The 21,786-nt window shown below is 46.3% G+C and overlaps 1 protein-coding gene across 3 annotated transcripts in view; it reads left to right on the top strand.

Moving 5' to 3' along the window:
* CFAP58 (cilia and flagella associated protein 58) overlaps positions 1–21,786 on the top strand; it is a 76,422-nt gene that overhangs the window by 38,862 nt on the left and 15,774 nt on the right. For all 3 annotated transcript variants that reach the window (XM_040437794.1, XM_040437793.1, XM_040437792.1), the window contains exons 13-16: positions 442–665; positions 4,694–4,805; positions 7,295–7,399; positions 20,629–20,748. In XM_040437794.1, coding sequence (XP_040293728.1) covers positions 442–665; positions 4,694–4,805; positions 7,295–7,399; positions 20,629–20,748 — 561 coding nt within the window. The remainder of the gene's footprint in view (positions 1–441; positions 666–4,693; positions 4,806–7,294; positions 7,400–20,628; positions 20,749–21,786) is intronic.

Below are 21,786 nucleotides of genomic sequence, written 5' to 3'. Positions count from 1 at the left end.
TCTTTTCCTCCTACTGCTTGTGCACAAACTGATGCTCTCTCCAGGCTGGAGGGGATATAGCCGGCGGGAGGAGCTAACACTTTTTAGCCTAGTGTCGCCTCCTAGTGGCGGCAGCAGCAGCTATACCCGCGGTCCTGTGTCCCCCAATGAGATTTTACAGGTGAGTCCACAAAAATCTCGTTTTTATAGATGCCTGCAGGAAAAGTGAGCATTTACTAAGCAGTTCACTGGCAGTAACAAAGGATTTAGGATTTAGAGCAGCAAGACCCCCCACAGTCAGCGAGATCACTAAGGGTCCCCATCTTTGTCCTGACCGATCACTTAATTAGGTTTTGTAGAGGAGACACCAGAAGAACGAAACAACAGGACATTATTACAAGAAAGCATTTGCCGTGTTGCTGATGTCCTATCTGATATTCATTACATTGTGTGTGTGTGCAGGTGATCGGCGAGAGGGATATGTTAGGCACACAGCTGGTCCGGAGAAACGATGAGTTGGCTTTACTGTACGAGAAGATCAAAATCCAGGAGTCCATCCTGAACAAAGGGGAGAGCCAGTACAAGCAGAGGGTGGAGGACATCCGGCTCCTCAAACTGGAGATTAAAAAACTGAGACGAGAGAAAGGAATCCTGTCCAAAACAGTGGCCAATGTGGAAGATCTCAGGTATAAAGTCCTCCATGCATGGTGGTCATAGTAATGGTTTCTATGTCCTGCCATTATCTTCGCTGATATCTGTGAAAGCTCCTATATTGTCCGTCTGGTTTTAAAAGGGTATTCTCAATAGGATACGCCATAAATGTCCAATAGGTGCAGGACTGCAGGTCTGACCACATATGGGACCCACTCCTATCTCTTGAACAGGACCCTGAATTGAACAGAGAGCACTTCACACATATGAAGGGTACTTTCCATTCACTGGTGTAGGACTTTCAAAAATAGAAGACCAAGCACACATGTTTTTTTCAGAAGTCCTATAGCAGTGAATGGGAATGCACGACCATACCTCCATTCACTGCCATGGGAATTCTGAAAATAGTACCACACTTTAGAGGCCCTGACATTAATGGTATGTCCTAACAATATGTCATAAAGGACCCACATGGGAATAAACCTTTAGCTTTTTATTTCTCTGGATGATTTGGCTGACTTAAAATTATACTGAAAAACTTAGGTTCTCAAAATGTGAATGTCCTCAACTCCTCTAATATGTTTTCCCCTATGTACAAGTGTATAGATACTATAATATTACCTTCTGTGTACAGGAAAATGCTACCATGTACAAGAATATAACTACTATAATACTGCTCCTATGTACAAGAATATAACTACTATAATACTGCCCCCTATGTACAAGAATATAACTACTATAATACTGCTCCTATGTACAAGAATATAACTACTATAATACTGCTCCTATGTACAAGAATATAACTACTATAATACTGCTCCTATGTACAAGAATATAACTACAATAATACTGCCTCCTATGTACAAGAATATAACTACTATAATACTGCTCCTATGTACAAGAATATAACTACTATAATACTGCTCCTATGTACAAGAATATAACTATTATAATACTGCTCCTATGTACAAGAATATAACTACTATAATACTGCCCCCTATGTACAAGAATATAACTACTATAATACTGCTCCTATGTACAAGAATATAACTACTATAATACTGCTCCTATGTACAAGAATATAACTACTATAATACTGCTCCTATGTACAAGAATATAACTACAATAATACTGCCTCCTATGTACAAGAATATAACTACTATAATACTGCTCCTATGTACAAGAATATAACTACTATAATACTGCTCCTATGTACAAGAATATAACTATTATAATACTGCTCCTATGTACAAGAATATAACTACTATAATACTGCTCCTATGTACAAGAATATAACTACAATAATACTGCCTCCTATGTACAAGAATATAACTACTATAATACTGCCTCCTATGTACAAGAATATAACTACTATAATACTGCTCCTATGTACAAGAATATAACTACTATAATACTGCTCCTATGTACAAGAATATAACTACTATAATACTGCCTCCTATGTACAAGAATATAACTAATATAATACTGCTCCTATGTACAAGAATATAACTACTATAATACTGCCCCCTATGTACAAGAATATAACTACTATAATACTGCCTCCTATGTACAAGAATATAACTACTATAATACTGCTCCTATGTACAAGAATATAACTACTATAATACTGCTCCTATGTACAAGAATATAACTACTATAATACTGCTCCTATGTACAAGAATATAACTACTATAATACTGCTCCTATGTACAACAATATAACTACTATAATACTGCTCCTATGTACAAGAATATAACTACTATAATACTGCTCCTATGTACAAGAGTATAACTACTATAATACTGCCTCCTATGTCCAAGAATATAACTACTATAATAATGCCTCCTATGTACAAGAATATAACTACTATAATACTGCTCCTATGTACAAGAATATAACTACTATAATACTGCTCCTATGTACAAGAATATAACTACTATAATACTGCTCCTATGTACAAGAATATAACTACTATAATACTGCTCCTATGTACAAGAATATAACTACTATAATACTGCCTCCTATGTACAAGAATATAACTACTATAATACTGCTCCTATGTCCAAGAATATAACTACTATAATACTGCTCCTATGTCCAAGAATATAACTACTATAATACTGCCTCCTATGTACAAGAATATAACTACTATAATACTACTCCTATGTACAAGAATATAACTACTATAATACTGCTCCTATGTACAAGTATATAACTACTATAATACTGCTCCTATGTACAAGAATATAACTACTATAATACTGCCTCCTATCTACAAGAATATTACTGTTATAATACTGCTCCTATGTACAAGAATATAACTACTATAATACTGCTCCTATGTACAAGAATATAACTACTATAATACTGCTCCTATGTACAAGTATATAACTACTATAATACTGCTCCTATGTACAAGAATATAACTACTATAATACTGCCTCCTATCTACAAGAATATAACTACTATAATACTGCTCCTATATACAAGAATATAACTACTATAATACTGCTCCTATGTACAAGAATATAACTACTATAATACTGCTCCTATGTACAAGAATATAACTACTATAATACTGCCTCCTATGTACAAGAATATAACTACTATAATACTGCTCCTATGTACAAGAATATAACTACTATATTACTGCTCCTATGTACAAGAATATAACTGCTATAATACTGCTCCTATGTATAAGAATATAACTACTATAATACTGCCTCCTATGTACAAGAATATAACTACTATAATACTGCTCCTATGTACAAGAATATAACTACTATAATACTGCTCCTATGTACAAGAATATAACTACTATAATACTGCTCCTATGTACAAGAATATAACTACTATAATACTGCTCCTATGTACAAGAATATAACTACTATAATACTGCCTCCTATGTACAAGAATATAACTACTATAATACTGTTCCTATGTACAAGAATATAATTACTATAATACTGCTACTATGTACAAGAATATAACTACTATAATACTGCTCCTATATACAAGAATATAACTACTATAATACTGCTCCTATGTACAAGAATATAACTACTGTAATACTGCCTCCTATGTACAAGAATATAACTACTATAATACTGCTCCTATGTACAAGAATATAACTACTATAATACTGCCTCCTATGTACAAGAATATAACTACTATAATACTGCTCCTATGTACAAGAATATAACTACTATAATACTGCTCCTATGTACAATAATATAACTACTATAATACTGCCCCCTGTAGGTAGAAGAATTTTCATATCTTGCACTATCCGCTGTGGTGCATGTAGTTTATATTGCTGATGACCTTGAGCAGAGGTATCGGGTAATGTTATATAATTGTCCTGTCCTCCGGACTCTTTGCAGTGACTCTATACCCTACATTTGGCGGTTTTACATTCTTTATGAGAAGTGTCAAAGACTTGTCCTAAATAATTTATCCTGATAACGCAGCGTTTGCAGAGTCATCTTTTCAGAAGCCGGATGATTCCCCCCCCCCGTCTGGTGGTATTATAATTGTGCAGTCAGGCAGGCGCTGCGCAGTCGCCTCACTTGCAGGGCCTCGTTCTGCATGATTTACTGGCGGCTTTTAAAAGTCTAAATGCAGGATTATTTGTGCGCAGAGCAGACTTGCATACCTGCCCTCTGTCCTTTACAACATCCAGCCTGACAGTGAGCAGGATGATACAGTATTCTGTGTAGACAGTGTGCATTGCTTTTTGTTTTTAAAGGGCACCTACCCTTTTTTAAAGTTTTTTTGTCGAAGACTTTCCTAATATACTTTTATTTACTATTTTTATTTTTTGCTTTTTCTTAACATCTGTTCACCTCCCCCCAACACGTATACATAAAATGTTTGGTTTTCTGTAGTCACCATTAGGCGGCGATCTGTTTACCGCTCTGTACTCCTTGCCCCCTAGTGTTAGAAGGCGGCTTCTGTTCAGGGGCTCGATGGGAAGAGGAACCACTTTGAATACTGCCACCCATCGCCCACAACCTGTGCACTATAGTGCGGCTAGTAATTATTCTTATCTGATTGTGTCCAGGCGGGAGGTGTATCACATGCAGAAGGAGCTCCTGAAAGAGCGGACGCGCTGCAGAGCCCTGGAGGAGGAGCTGGAGAACCCCATGAATGTCCACAGATGGAGGAAGCTGGAGGTACCAGCAGTGATTCTATGGTGGGCCTAGGGAGGGACCTATAACATTGTTCATACAGATCCACCTGGTTAATGAATAGCATCAGTAACGGCTCATGCACACGACCGTATGCATTTTGTGGTCCGCAAAACACGGATCCGCAAATAAAAAATGGATGACATCTGTGTGATGTCAGCGTCGCTTCCTTTTTTTTGCAGATCCATTGTAACACTGCTTGTCCTTGTCCGCAAAACTGACAAGAATAAGACATCTTCTATCTTTATTGCAGAACGGACATGCGGACATATGGACACGGGATGCACACTGAGTCATATCCGTTTTTTCCAAGCCCCATTGAAGTGCATGGTTCCGCATATGGACCTGTAAAAAAAAACGGAACAGAAACAGAAAAAAAATACATTCATGTGCATGAGCCCTTACAGTGAGGACTGACACTTCACACAAGAAAGAACTAAAAGGGGGGAGCCTGTTTACTGAGATCTGTGGATGACGCACTGTTATGGGGGATCTGTGGATGACGCACTGTTATGGGGGATCTGTGGATGACGCACTGTTATGGGGGATCTGTGGATGACGCACTGTTATGGGGGATCTGTGGATGACAGTTATGGGGGATCTGTGGATGACATACTGTTATGGGGGATCTGTGGATGACACACTGTTATGGGGGATCTGTGGATGACAGTTATGGGGGATCTGTGGATGACACACTGTTATGGGGGATCTGTGGATGATACACTGTTATGGGGGATCTGTGGATGACAGTTATGGGGGATCTGTGGATGACACACTGTTATGGGGGATCTGTGGATGACAGTTATGGGGGATCTGTGGATGACACACTGTTATGAAGGATCTGTGGATGACACACTGTTATGGGGGATCTGTGGATGACACACTGTTATGGGGGATCTGTGGATGACACACTGTTATGGGGGATCTGTGGATGACACTGTTATGGGGGATCTGTGGATGACAGTTATGGGGGATCTGTGGATGACAGTTATGGGGGATCTGTGGATGACAGTAATGGGGGATCTGTGGATGACACACTGTTATGGGGGATCTGTGGATGACAGTTATGGGGGATCTGGGGATGACAGTTATGGGGGATCTGTGGATGACACACTGTTATGAAGGATCTGTGGATGACACACTGTTATGGGGGATCTGTGGATGACAGTTATGGGGGATCTGTGGATGACAGTTATGGGGGATCTGTGGATGACAGTTATGGGGGATCTGTGGATGACACACTGTTATGGGGGATCTGTGGACGACAGTTATGGGGGATCTGTGGATGACACACTGTTATGGGGGATCTGTGGATGATACACTGTTATGGGGGATCTGTGGATGACACACTGTTATGGGGGATCTGTGGATGACACTGTTATGGGGGATCTGTGGATGACAGTTATGGGGGATCTGTGGATGACACACTGTTATGGAGGCTCTGTGGGTGACACTGTTATTGGGTATCTGTGGATGACAGTTATGGGGGATCTGTGGATGACACTGTTATGGGGGATTTGTAGGTAACACTGTAATTGGGGATCTGTGGGTGGCACACTGTTATGAAGGATCTGTGGATGACACTGTTATGGGGGATCTGTGGATGAAACTGTTATGGCCGATCTGTGGCTGACACTGTTATGGGGGATCTGTGGATGACACTGTTATGAGGGATCTGTGGATGACACTGTAATGGGGGATCTGTGGATGACACTGTTATGGGGGATCTGTGGATGACACTGTTATGGGGGATCTGTGGATGACACTGTTATGGGGATCTGTGGATGACACTGTTATGGGGGATCTGTGGATGACACTGTTATGGCTGATCTGTGGATGACACTGTTATGGGGGATCTGTGGATGAAACTGTTATGGCCGATCTGTGGATGGCACTGTTATGGGGGATCTGTGGATGACACTGGTATGGCCGATCTGTGGATGACACACTGTTATGGGGGGATCTGTGGATGACACTGTTATGGGGGATCTGTGGATGACACTGTTATGGGGGATCTGTGGATGACACTGTTATGGCCGATCTGTGGATGACACTTATGGGGGATCTGTGGGTGACACTGTTATGGGGGATCTGTGGGTGACACTGTTATGGGGGATTTGGGGGTGACACTGTAATGGGGGATATGTGGGTGACACTGTTATGGGGGGATCTGTGGGTGACTACAACTCCCAGCATGCTCCATTAACTTCTATGTGAGTCCCAAGAAAAGCCTGACAAGTTTTCCTGCTGGTGGTTGTAGTTTTATAACAACTGGAGTGCGGGAGGTCGCTGAGCCTCGCCCTAGGGTAACGTGTGCGCCTGTCAGGGGTATTGTCGCCACAGTCTGTCCATCATGTCGTCCATGTTTTTTTATTTGGGGGAAGGGGGGGGGGGGTAATTTGCACTTTATGAAGGAAATTGGGAATATTGGATCCCTCCACATGGTTGCTCACCTGCTGTCTCTCCCTCCACAGGCCAGTGACCCCAGCACCTACGAGCTGATCCAGAAAATCCACACCCTACAGAAACGTCTCATCGGCAAAACCGAGGAGGTTGTAGAGAAGGAGCTGCTCCTGCAGGTGATCGCCATGCTTTACCTCGCCACTGTTCTCTGCCTGGTTCATTAGAGGTCTGAGCTCCTCTGCTGTAGTAGATACCGCCACTGTCTCCTCTCCTGCCTGACTCTGATGTCCTCACATCTTATATCTGTGACGCCTCTGCTGTAACAGCGGCGGGCGCCTCGGCGGTGGGGGTGTCCTCTGCACACAGGTTGCTGGCGGGATAATTGTATAGCTGGAGTCTGCCTGTCATCCCAAGTCCTGTCAACTAATCTTCAACTCACTAGTCACTAATGAGGGGCAGAGAATAGGTTAATAGCAACATTTTAAGGGTTAAAGCCAAGGTTGAAAGGAAAAGGGTTAACAAAGAGAGAATAAAGTTGAAAGCATAAATCTACGCCTGCCAGGTAATTGCCACCATCACAGATTCCCTTTAAAGCTCTCAGGTTTTCTCCTGCAGAGTGTCATACCCAGTCCGGCCTGTAGATGGCAGCAGAGCTCAGCAGATTGGAGACGGATATTAGTGCGCTCCATCCTGGCTTATACGGGCTCTTCTCCATCCTGGCTCTCCACAGACTCTAGTGTGCCATTGGAGTCAGCGGGGATGGCGGCACAATGTAGGTTTCTTGTTGTTTATTGATGCTGCACTTTGCTCTTAAAGGTAATGTTAAAGAGGTTTAAAGGGGGGTCTGTCTGTAGGAAAGTCACTGGTAAACCAAACTCAGTGCCTGGAAGGGCTAGCTCATCTGAATCGAATGATACCTTTCACTTGGCGATCTGTTGCTTCATTCATTACTTTTAATCCATATGCAAATGAACAGTTGAGTGCAATGAGGGCGGGGCCAAGTCACTCTGTGCACCCTTGCTCCTCTGGCTTCCTCTGCCAGCTCCTCCCTTGGCATCTTGATTGACAGGGCCAAGGGAGATGACTATGCAGGAACCTGGCCCCATCAATAGGAATCAGAGGGAGGGGCTGGCAGAGGAAACGGGAGGAGCAGGGGGGCACAGAGTGGCAAGGATCTGCCCTCGGTGCCCTTAACTGCTCGTTTGCATATGGATTAAAAGTACTTTTTATCCAGAATGAAACAGTCATATAAGACATGACAATCTCTTCCTAACAAAGCTAGAACCAGCCCTGTACCTCCGATGGATCCAGAGATGTCCCCGTTCATTGCTCTAATTCCTCTACTATATGTATTACAGACTGGCATCTCAAGGGGCGTGTCCTTTCTACTGCAGCTCAGGGCATTTTCTTTCTCAGAGGGCGATTCCTTTCTGCAATCCCTCTACCTGTCATAGCTCAAGGGACGTGTCCTTTCTACTGCAGCTCAGGGGGAATGTTATGTCTCAGAGGCCCTGTCCTTTCTGCTGCAGCTATCTTCCTTTCATGGCTCATGGGCTGTGTCCTTTCTCAGAGGGCATGTCCTTTCTGCTGCAGCTCTCTTCCTTTCATGGCTCATGAGCTGTGTCCTTTCTCAGGGGATGTGTCCTTTCTGCTACAGCTCTCTTCCTTTCATGGCTCATGGGCTGTGTCCTTTCTCAGGGGGCATGTCCTTTCTGCTGCAGCTCCCTTCCTTTCATGGCTCATGGGCTGTGTTCTTTCTCAGGGGGAATGTCCTTTCTTAGGGGGCATGTCCTTTCTGCTGCAGCTCTCCTCCTTTCATGGCTCAGGGGGAATGTTCTTTCTCAGAGGGTGTGTCCTTTCTGTTGCAGCTCTCTTCCCTTCATGGCTCATGGGCTGTGTCCTTTCTCAGAGGGTGTGTACTTTCTGCTTCTGCTCTCTTCCTTTCATGGCTCATGGGCTGTGTCATTTCTCAGAGGGCATGTCCTTTCTGCTGCAGCTCTCCTTCTTTCATGGCTCAGGGGGAATGTTCTTTCTCAGAGGGTGTGTCCTTTCTGCTGCAGCTCTCTTCCCTTCATGGCTCATGGGCTGTGTTCTTTCTCAGAGGGTGTGTACTTTCTGCTGCAGCTCTCTTCCCTTCATGGCTCATGGGCTGTGTCCTTTCTCAGGGGGTTTGTCCTTTCTGCTGCAGCTCTCTTCCTTTCATGGCTCAGGGGGAATGTTCTTTCTCAGAGGGTGTGTCCTTTCTGCTGCAGCTCTCTTCCCTCCATGGCTCAGGAGGAATGTCCTTTCTTAGGGGGCATGTCCTTTCTGCTGCAGCTCTCTTCCTTTCATGGCTCAGGGGGGAATGTTCTTTCTCAGAGGGTGTGTCCTTTCTGCTGCAGCTCTCTTCGTTTTATGGCTCATGGGCTGTGTCCTTTCTCAGAGGGTGTGTCCTTTCTGCTGCAGCTCTCTTCCTTTCATGGCTCATGGGCTGTGTCCTTTCTCAGAGGGTGTGTCCTTTCTGCTGCAATTCTCTCCCTGTAAGTTTCACAGCTTTAAACAGCAGATTCAGCTGGTGGCAGATGAAGGATAGAATTGAGTATGTGCGACCACCAGGGGGCGCCATTATAACAACGTAAAGAAAATAGCATTTTTGTAACAGAAAGTTTTTCATGAGGAATTATAACTAATATTTACTGGTGGCACAACCCTTATAAAGGGGATTGGTTAACACCGACTGAGGCTGCCGGGCTAAGGGCCGGCGTTGGGTCCCTTCCCCCACATGTTGATGACATAGGCTGCTCTTCCTCCCAGGTTAATGAACTTAGATAGTTGCCTTTGCAGAAAAGCATCATCGTGCCTCATTTTATTGCCAAGCGTCTACAGCAGCACAGAATATTTCAGGAGACGAGAGTGCCGATCTGGTGCTAGGCCAGTAGTGAGCACACGGACAGAGCTACGATGTTGGATGGAAATGGAGACAAGTGGGAGGTCAAAAACTGAGGGTTACATAGTGGGATGAGCAGGGTCCTAGCAGCACAGAGCGTTTCAGGAGAGGAGTGTGCTGATCTTGTGGAGGTCACAGGGTGAGAGTTACACAGTGGGATTAGCAGGGTCCTGGCAGCACAGAGGATTTCAGGAGAGGAGTGGGCTGATCTTGTGGAGGTCACAGGGTGAGAGTTACACAGTGGGATGAGCAGGGTCCCGGCAGCACAGAGGATTTCAGGAGAGGAGTGGGCTGATCATGTGGAGGTCACAGGATGAGAGTTACACAGTACGATTAGCAGGGTCCTGGCAGCACAGAGGATTTCAGGAGAGGAGTGGGCTGATCTTGTGGAGGTCACAGGGTGAGAGTTACATAGTGGGATAAGCAGGGTCCCGGCAGCACAGAGGATTTCAGGAGAGGAGTGGGCTGATCTTGTGGAGGTCACAGGGTGAGAGTTACATAGTGGGATAAGCAGGGTCCCGGCAGCACAGAGGATTTCAGGAGAGGAGTGTGCTGATCTTGTGGAGGTCACAGGGTGAGAGTTACACAGTGGGATAAGCAGGGTCCCGGCAGCACAGAGGATTTCAGGAGAGGAGTGTGCTGATCTTGTGGAGGTCACAGGGTGAGAGTTACACAGTGGGATAAGCAGGGTCCCGGCAGCACAGAGGATTTCAGGAGAGGAGTGTGCTGATCTTGTGGAGGTCACAGGGTGAGAGTTACACAGTGGGATGAGCAGGGTCCCGGCAGCACAGAGGATTTCATGAGAGGAGTGTGCTGATCTTGTGGAGGTCACAGGGTGAGAGTTACATAGTGGGATGAGCAGGGTCCCGGCAGCACAGAGGATTTCAGGAGAGGAGTGTGCTGATCTTGTGGAGGTCACAGGGTGAGAGTTACACAGTGGGATGAGCAGGGTCCCGGCAGCACAGAGGATTTCAGGAGAGGAGTGTGCTGATCTTGTGGAGGTCACAGGGTGAGAGTTACATAGTGGGATGAGCAGGGTCCCGGCAGCACAGAGGATTTCAGGAGAGGAGTGTGCTGATCTTGTGGAGGTCACAGGGTTAGAGTTACACAGTGGGATGAGCAGGGTCCCGGCAGCACAGAGGATTTCAGGAGAGGAGTGTGCTGATCTTGTGGAGGTCACAGGGTGAGAGTTACACAGTGGGATGAGCAGGGTCCCGGCAGCACAGAGGATTTCAGGAGAGGAGTGTGCTGATCTTGTGGAGGTCACAGGGTGAGAGTTACACAGTGGGATGAGCAGGGTCCCGGCAGCACAGAGGATTTCAGGAGAGGAGTGTGCTGATCTTGTGGAGGTCACAGGGTGAGAGTTACACAGTGGGATGAGCAGGGTCCCGGCAGCACAGAGGATTTCAGGAGAGGAGTGTGCTGGTCTTGTGGAGGTCACAGGGTGAGAGTTACACAGTGGGATGAGCAGGGTCCCGGCAGCACAGAGGATTTCAGGAGAGGAGTGTGCTGATCTTGTGGAGGTCACAGGGTGAGAGTTAGGGCTCGTTCACACAAACGTATTTTGCGTTCTGTATAAGGGCCGTTTTCTGCATTCCGCATACGGTCCGTATATGGAACCATTCATTTCAATGGGTCCGCATCCGTTGCTCCGTTCCGTGGCCCCGCAAAAATTATGAGTCCTGTCCTATTCTTGTCCTTTTTTCTATAATGGGCCTCCTGTTCCGTTCTGCAAATTGCGGAAGGCAAACGGGCGCCTTCTGTGTATGCCGGGACCCTGCTTATCCCACTGTGTAACTCTCACCCCTGTGGCCTCCACAAGATCAGCCCACTCCTCTCCTGAAATCCTCTGTGCTGCCGGGACCCTGCTTATCCCACTGTGTAACTCTCACCCCTGTGGCCTCCACAAGATCAGCCCACTCCTCTCCTGAAATCCTCTGTGCTGCCGGGACCCTGCTCATCCCACTGTGTAACTCTCACCCTGTGACCTCCACAAGATCAGCACACTCCTCTCCTGAAATCCTCTGTGCTGCCAGGACCCTGCTTATCCCACTATGTAACTCTCACCCTGTGACCTCCACAAGATCAGCACACTCCTCTCCTGAAATCCTCTGTGCTGCCGGGACCCTGCTTATCCCACTGTGTAACTCTCACCCTGTAACATGGTTATAAGGGAAAATAATAGCATTCTGAATAAAAAATAATTTTTATAATAAATAAAAATTAACTCACCTTCTCCTCTTGTTCGCGTAGTTCCCGGTCTCTTCTTTACTTCTTTAATGATGAGCTGTGGGCTAAAGGACCTTTGGTGACGTCAGATCACATGCTCCAATCACATGGTACATCACCGTGGTGATGGACCATGTGATTGGAGCATGTGATCTGACGTCGCCACAGGTCCTATCCGATAGTTCATCTTTTAAGAAGTAACGAAGAGACCGGGAACTACGCGAACAAGAGGAGAAGGTGAGTTAATTTTTAAATTTTTTTTAACCCTCAATTGATCACCTACTAAGCATTCTGTATTCAGAATGCTATTATTTCACTGAAAATAATACAGTGAATAGACTGTCTCCTAGCAACCATGCGTGAAAATCGAACCGCATCCGCACTTGCTTGCGATTTTCATGCAGCCCCATTCACTTCTATGGGGCCTGCGTTGCGTGAAAAACGCACAATATAGAGCATGCTGCGATTTTCACGCAACGCACAAGTGATGCGTGAAAATCACCGCTCATGTGTACAGCCCCATAGAAATGAATGGGTCGGTATTCAGTGCGGGTGCAATGCGTTCAACTCACGCATCGCATCCGCGCGGAATACTCGCCCGTGTGAAAGGGGCCTAAGGGTGGGTTCACATCACCTTTTATGCCTCCGTTTGATGTATACGTTAAAAAAAAAACGATACAAAACCGCAGCACACCACGTTCTTGGAACTTTATGATGAACGGACGCTGCTGTACGGCATCAGTCTTCTGAGGCATCCGTTTAGCGTGTACGTTTTTTGTATACGTTGATCGGATGAGAAAATAACGTGATGTGAACCCAGTCATGATGTGAGGAGGAGAATAAGATTAGCGGGAAGTTACACTAATAGCGCCGCCATCAGTACTCAGCGCAGCAACAAATGTAGGGTTATCAGTGCTTTATGTCCTAATGGCGTTATTAATGGACCATAATACCTAGAATGTATTATATTATATGACAAGATACAACATGACAGGAGATAATAAATTACATGATTTTAAACAATAGAACAATATAACAAGAATGCAATACAATATTACGGGTATAATACCATCTAAGGGTCCATTCACACGTCCGTAATTTGGGTCCGCATTCGTTCCGCAATTTGCGAATCCATTCCCTTTCAATGGGGCTGGAACGGATGCAAATCCACGTTTCCTGGATCCGCATCTGTTTTTTCGGGATCCGCATCCGTTTTTTCGGGATCAGTTTTTTCGGGATCCGCAATTTTGTTCCTGGAAAAAATAGAACATGTCCTATTCTTGTCCGCAATTGCGGACCAGAAAAGGCATTTTCTATTATAGTGTCTGTGATGTGCGGATCCGCAAATTGCGGATCGCACATTGCAGGTGTCCGTGTTTTGCGGATCCGCAATTTGCGGATTCGCAAAACACTTACGGACGTGTGAATGGACCCTAAGGCCTCCTACACACGACCGTTTTTTTCCCTGTTTACTGGCCGTTTTTTGCGTTCCGTATACGGTTCGTATACGGAACCATTCATTTCAATGGTTCCGCAAAAAAAACGGAATGTACTCCGTATGCATTCCGTTTCCGTATTTCAGTTTCTCCGTTCCGTTTAAAGATAGAACATGCCCTATTATTGCCCCCAAATCACGTTCCGTGGCTCCATTCAAGTCAATGGGTCCGCAAAAAAAACGGAACACATATGGAAATGCATCCGTATGTTTTCCGTTTCCGTTCCGTTTTTTGCGGAACCATCTATTGAAAATGTTATGGCCAGCCCAATTTTATCTATGTAATTACTCTATACTGTATATGCCATACGGAAAAACGGAACGGAAAAACGGAACAGAAACGGAAACACAACGGAAACAAAAAACGGAACAACGGATCCGTGAAAAACGGAACGCAAAACACTGAAAAAGCCATACGGTCATGTGCAGGAGGCCTAATAATGTAACACAAGACACTGTATAGTAGAATGTGATGTAATCAATGACGAGAGATAACGTCGTCTATAACACAACATAAAATACGATGACAACAGATAATGATATAATGTAGCGTAATGTAACACGATATAATAAATAACACCATTGTTATAGGATATAAAAGGGTACAACAATGTAACAGAAATAATCAACACGATATAATAACCTGATGTATAAGGATATAACAATGTAACAATTCCTGTGGGAGCGCTCAGCGCCCTCCTCTGCCTGCACCTACAATCTGGAGCACCCGGATAATAAAGCGGCGCGGTTATTATTGGCGGGGGCGGGGGGAGGTTGGTGAGCGCTTTACCTGCCCGCGTCCAGATGCGACATTGTTATTCCTACAGTCACCACCCCGGCTTTTAATGAACGGCCCACAGAGACCTATTGAGCGATTATCAGCGGAGTGCGCGCCGTGACAGCAGCCCGGGCACAGAGACGTAACTGGGAAATACGCGCGCCGCTCTGAATGGTTGGCATGGGAGTAATCGCACGCTTTATTCCTCCTGCCTGTTTGTTTGACCAGCGCGGCGGCAGAACGAGACGCCGCTCTGGGGGCCCGCTCTGTAAACACGACTATTGTATTTCACCTTCCATCTTCCTGCTTCAGCACAGCGAGCCGCTGTATTAAACGACTTGGCACCGGTCTGATGCCCTTTACAACGAGAGACTCCCCCTGCCAACTCCCTCCATTCTTCTTCCTCAAGACCAAACTGGATGTGGCGGCGGGGAGCTGTTCTCCCCATTCTGCCCGTATTACCCATTAGGATTAGGATTTTTCATGCCATCCTTTGTCACGCAGCAGGATTGCTGGCAGTTTAAAGTGCAGTCTGACTGTAAGTGCCCGCTCTCTGCCAAGCCGCTCTCAGCTCTTGCAGCTCTTTATGTGGACGGATTAGACATCGTCTTCTCCTGCGCAAGCTGATAATCAGTGTACAGGAGAGCTACAAATCTGCAAAGGCTTCTTACAGTGGTGCGCCATGTTAAGCCCCCTCTCCAGTCCAATGAGATGTTAAAGGGGTTATCCGACCCCTATAATGGCCCTTCCCCCCCGGTGCCCAGGCCCTTTGTATACATTGTACTTACCTGTTCCCCGACACTCGCGTGGCTCCAGATTCCTGCATCTCCCCGTCGCTCGGATCAAAACATCCGGCAACAGGTGGAGCAGCCAATAGCAAGCTGCGGCGGGGACGTCACCCTCGATGCCAGGGACGTCACCCGCGATGCCAGGGAGGCTTGCCCCCGTTGCAGCTTGCTATTGGCTGCTCCCCTCCCTCGAAAGATGTTTTGATTCGAGCGAAGGGGAGATGCAGCGGTCGCCGTGCAGGGATCCAGAGCCACGCGGGTGCCGAGGAGCAGGTAAGTATAATGTATACGAAGGGCGGGGGGGGGGGGGGGGGGGGGTGGAGTCATTATAGGGGTTGTATAAGGGGTTTTCCGGGAATGAAATATTAACGACCTATCTGATTGGTGGGGGTCTGACTCCCACCTGTGTGCAGGGGCCACAGGGGTCATATCAGCACTGCAGCCACTTGATATTATACCAAATATAGCGCCGAACAGTGTATAGTGGCTGTGCTTGGAATTGCAGGTAAATTCCATTCACTTGAATGGGACTGAGCTGCAGAAAGGACAGGTGACCAATGGACGTGACATCAGTCTGAGGAAGTGGCCACAGTAAGGGTGTCCGACCCCAACCACTCTGATACTGATGACCCATCCTGACGATAGTTCAGTATTTAAAGGGGTTGTGTCACCTCAGACAATGGTGGCATATCGCTAGGATGTACCTCTAAGACCTGCACCTATCTGTAGAACGGGGCCCATAAAATGAACAAGAGCCCCTGCGACTGGCAGAAATTGCTTAACCAATGCTCAGCTTTTTTCGGAACTCCTATTGAAATGAATGGAGAGTGGGCGTGGGGGTCTCGTCCTGGATATACGAGGTGGGAGGTGCATCCATCTGACATTGGTGAGACAACCCCTTTAATTCTTGGATAACCCCTTTAATAAAGCTTAAATGGGTATTCCCATCTTATAAAGGGATGGTATATCGTTAGGTTATGCTATCACTTTATAATTGGTGGGGGTCTGACCTCTGGGTCCCCCACTGATCCTGAGAATGAACGGGGACATGGTACCGATTTAACACTGGATATCACTCCACTGTTTCAGCAGCGCCCTGGCAGCATGGCTCCATTCCATGGAGGAGGGGAGACAGCACTAAATCAGCACTGCAGCCCCTTCATTCTCGGACCCCCACATATCCTACACCATCACGTTATAAGTTTGGAATATCCCTGTAATTCTTCTATAAGGAAAAGTTCTCATACTTTCTAAAATAAGTTGTTTCAGTTTTTCAAGATCTGTTTGCTTTCAGTGAATGGGAACAGTCTTGTTGCACCCAGAGGATGAAACTTCTCACAGCTGACAGCTTGTTACATTTGTATCCAGTCTGGAAGATCCTCTGTGAGTTATACTTCCAGACTGATACATTTTACCTGCACTGATACATTGTAGCAAACTGTCAGTACATGAAAGGGGTGTGTGTGCCGATGTGTTTAGTTCCCTGTGTCCTGATCTGCACCACTCTGTAAAGGTTCATTGTTAGACTACTCTCCGCAGCTGTAACGGTTCATTGCAGGACTACTCTCCGCAGCTGTAACGGTTCATTGCAGGACTACTCTCCGCAGCTGTAACGGTTCATTGCAGGACTACTCTCCGTAGCTGTGACGGTTCATTGTTGGACTACTCTCCGCAGCTGTAACGGTTCATTGCAGGACTACTCTCCGTAGCTGTAACGGTTCATTGCAGGACTACTCTCCGCAGCTGTAACGGTTCATTGCAGGACTACTCTCCGTAGCTGTGACGGTTCATTGCTGGACTACTCTCCGCAGCTGTAACGGTTCATTGCTGGACTACTCTCCGTAGCTGTAACGGTTCATTGCTGGACTACTCTCCGCAGCTGTAACGGTTCATTGCAGGACTAGAAACATAGAAACATAGAATGTGTCGGCAGATAAGAACCATTTGGCCCATCTAGTCTGCCCAATATACTAAGTACTATGGATAGCCCCTGGCCCTATCTTATATGAAGGATGGCCTTATGCCTATCCCATGCATGCTTAAACTCCTCCACTGTATTTGCAGCTACCACTTCTGCAGGAAGGCTATTCCATGCATCCACTACTCTCTCAGTAAAGTAATACTTCCTGATATTACTTTTAAACCTTTGCCCCTCTAATTTAAAACTCTCCGTAGCTGTAACGGTTCATTGCTGGACTACTCTCCGTAGCTCTAACGGTTCATTGCTGGACTACTCTCCGTAGCTGTAACGGTTCATTGCTGGACTACTCTCCGTAGCTCTAACGGTTCATTGCTGGACTACTTTCCGTAGCTGTAACGGTTCATTGCTGGACTACTCTCCGTAGCTGTAACGGTTCATTGGTGGACTACTCTCCGTAGCTGTAACAGTTCATTGCTGAGCTACACTCCGTAGCTGTAACGGTTCATTGCAGGACTACTCTCAGTAGCTGTAACGGTTCATTGCTGGACTACTCTCTGTAGCTGTAACGGTTCATTGCTGGACTACTCTCCGTAGCTCTAACGGTTCTTTGCTGGACTACTTTCAGTAGCTGTAACAGTTCATTGCTGGACTACTCTCCGTAGCTGTAACAGTTCATTGCAGGACTACTGTCCGTAGCTGTAACGGTTCATTGCTGGACTACTCTCCGTAGCTCTAATGGTTCATTGCTGGACTACTTTCCGTAGCTGTAACGGTTCATTGCTGGACTACTCTCCGTAGCTCTAATGGTTCATTGCTGGACTACTCTCCGTAGCTCTAATGGTTCATTGCTGGACTACTCTCCGTAGCTGTAACTGTTCATTGCTGGACTACTCTCTGTAGCTGTAACGGTTCATTGCTGGACTACTCTCTGTAGACCTTAGATATTTTCTAACACTCCAGGATGAAAGCTCTTCTCCCATTATACGGATATTCAGCATTTGGCCTCTTGCTCACGAACGTTGTGTGCCCGTGGCCATATTGCGGGTCTGCAATACACGGGCACCGGCCTGTGTGCACTCCGGATCACAGATGCGGACCCATTCACTTGAATCAGCAATCACGGAGATGCGGAACGGAAGCACGGTTCGGAACCCCTTGGAAGCACTACGTAGTGCTTCTGTGGTGTTTCTGTCCGTGCCTCCGCACCGCAGAGAACTTTTTAAATTTTTTTGCGGTGCGGACGGATCACAGACCCATTCAAGTTGAATGGGTCTCGATCCTTCCCGGCCACCGCACGGATGTTGCCCGTGCATTGCGAAGCTGGGATTAGTATTTTCTTTTGGAAACAGCACCACACCCGTCCGCAGGTTGTGTGTGGTATTGCAACTCTGCCCGATTCACCTAAATAAAGCCTTGTTGGAATTGCAAAAACAAACCTGGGGTGGCGCTGTTTCTGGAAGAAAGAAGCCATGTTTTTGTAATCATGGGCAAGATGGGTTTCTCCAGCTTTTTTTTAAGGGTTTCTCCAGCCTTGAAGCTGGTCCTAACGTGTGGGCCATAAAAAAAACAAAAACACTCACTTGTCCTTGGTCCCGCCATGCCTGCGTCGCTGCTCCGTTGCCGGCTGCTTCTGATCCCCGCAGGAGCAGGAAGTAGCTTGGTCCCGTGACTGCCTGTGGCCAATCACAGGCCTCGGAGATCACATCTGCTTGAAGGATACGTCACTGCTGTGTAACCTTTATGAAAGTGACAGTATGTGTGTATATACCTGGGTGACCGGGTGACTAAAGATAGCCCCCCCCCATAGTCTCAAATATGGCTGACCTTGGCTGTAACTCTCTGTAGGAAGAGCAGCTCTGGAGCAGAAACTGCTGTGGAACTGAGAAGAGACCTGGGACACACAGAGTTAAATCCTATAATTGCTCGTTTTTACCAAGAAATAGAGGAATTGCTTTTTTTTTTTTTTCTTTGCAAGAAGCCGCTGTTTGGGCTGTAATGGACGGGCTGGCGCGGAGTCAGGAATCCGTAGCCAGCAGTTCGCAGATACAAAAACTGTCCATTTCTTTTGTTGCTGGCGCGGAGAACACGGCTGCCATTTATACCCTCGGCTTCTTCTCTTTGTTCTTAAGGTTCGGGTCGTAAAGGGATTAATCTACGATTTCCGAAAGTGTTTCCGTCAGCGATATCTTGTTTAGAGCAGCGACGGCTTCACAACCTCTTTCCCAACCTGAATCCCGCTCTCCCTGCACTGAACTTAAAAGGTTAAAACACGTTTTTTAGTGGTTAAAGGGAAACTCAATTTTTTTTTTTTTTTTTAGCGGACATTCATTTCAATGGGTCCTCAAAAAAAAACGGAAGTTGCTCCGTGTGAATTCCGTTTACGTATGTCCGCGTGTCCGTTCCACAAAAAAATAGAACATGTCCTATTATTATCCGCATTACGGACAAGGATAGGACTGTTCTATTAGGGGCCGGCTGTTCCGTTCCAAATAATACGGAATGCACACGGACGTCATCCGTATTTTTCGCGGATCTGTGTTTTGCAGACCGCTGCGTGCATGAGGCCCTTAAAGGGATAGTTTTATGAATCTGTAAATGTATGCTTTGAGAGAACCTATTAATATATTTGGATAAATCGGTATCGCGCACCAATATATGACATTTTGCAATATATCTGATTAGGGAAAAGTTCCTCGTCTCCCAGCAGCATGAAGTTTCATTTTTTCCATCTGCGGGGTCTTTGAGAGTGTTCCCATTCCTACTTAGTAGCCGAAATATCTGTCTATGATAAACTTTCAGATAGAAAACAGGGAGGAGGGAGATGCAGCTGCAGGTTCTCTCTCTGTGAGGCTTCATGCTGTGAGAGGGGAGAAGGAGACGTCCGACGTCAGTCACTACTTATAGACCCCGCTCTGTAAATACATGGTCTGAAGGCTGACGGTGACGGTGTTTTCAGGCAGCCAACCGCCCCGCATCCGTTCCTTCTGGATAGCTGCAAATGTGATGGTAATAGGGTTTACTGGTGGGTGGTGATAGATCCAAAATGGGGCAACCTTAGGTCAGAGCTAGATTAGGAAAACATGGCTGCTTTCTTCCAGACACAGCACTACGATTGTCTATGGGCCTTGTATTCATTTGAATGGTGCTGAGCTGCAATACCGGAGATAACCTGTATACAAGAGTGGCGCTGTTTCTGCAGGAGAGTTGCCATGTTCTATTGAGCATCCGTCCCATGAATAGTCACGTTTCCTTAACCATTGTCTTGCAGGAAAAAGAGAAGCTTTATGTGGAGCTGAAACACATCCTGGCGCGGCAGCCGGGGCCAGAAGCAGCCGAGCAGCTCCAGATCTATCAACAGACCCTGCGGGAAAAGACCAAGCAACTCAAGGTGAGGATGTCCCCGAGAATGTCCACCACTGCTCACCCCCCCGAAATGTCTACTATGGAAGATCTAATCAAAGCGTCCGATTCCCTACTGGGGCCCCTCGATCAGGACCCCTCTCTGTTAGCTAGATCACATCTTATGCTACACTCACATCCAGAGCTGCATTCACAGTTCTTCACGGACTCCATCCATATTATATGGACATACGTAACACTAACTGTAATACGTTGTGGTCTGATGCAATGCATTGTGGGATATTTTTTCCTTACTAGAGGTGAGATCATGCGTTACTTCAGGCTGCAGTATAAAGCATGGTATAAATAACACCCCACAGAGCACCGCATGCACCGGTGACATGAGCGCTCCTGCATCCTGAGAGGCCATGTTCACACTAACCACAAGCGGCAACGTCGGAAGCACTGGCAGATTTAAAGGGTAGAATAGCTCTTCAGACAAAGGTGAGTCTATCGGCAGCATTCAGCGTGTGACGGAGCGGGTCGTGTGTTTAGGTATGTCGTTCTTCTAGTCCAGCTGCCTCTCGCCGTGCGCTGCCGTGCTGCCGCCGGAACTCCGCCCCATTATAGTCAATGGGGACAGAGCGGCAGTCCGCGGTCACACGTGAGCTAGCGGCAGGATGGATCCGACAGGCTGTTCACCCGCCGGACTCCCCTGCCGCTAGTGTGAAAGTACCCTTAAACCACAACACAGTGTGAATGCAGCCTTAAAGGGCATCCGTCAGCAGATCTGTACCCGTGACACCGGCTGACACCTGTTACCTGTGCACTCGGCAGCTGAAGGCATCTGTGTCGGTCCCATGTTCATATGTGCCCGCATTGCTGAGAAAAATGATGTTTTTATATATGCAAATGAGCCTCTAGGAGCAACAGGGGTGTTACCATTACACCTAGAGGCTCTGCTCTCTCGGCAATGGTCACGCCCTCTGCACTTTGACAGGACCAGGCAGTGTAAAAGTCATCACACCTGGCCCTGTCAATCAAAGTGCAGAGAGCGTGGCCGTTGCCGAGAGAGCTGAGCCTCTAG

Source organism: Bufo bufo, chromosome 6 (genome assembly GCF_905171765.1).
Source record: "Bufo bufo chromosome 6, aBufBuf1.1, whole genome shotgun sequence".
NCBI classification, from domain to species: domain Eukaryota; kingdom Metazoa; phylum Chordata; class Amphibia; order Anura; family Bufonidae; genus Bufo; species Bufo bufo.
This window is presented reverse-complemented; position numbering and strand designations above follow the sequence as displayed.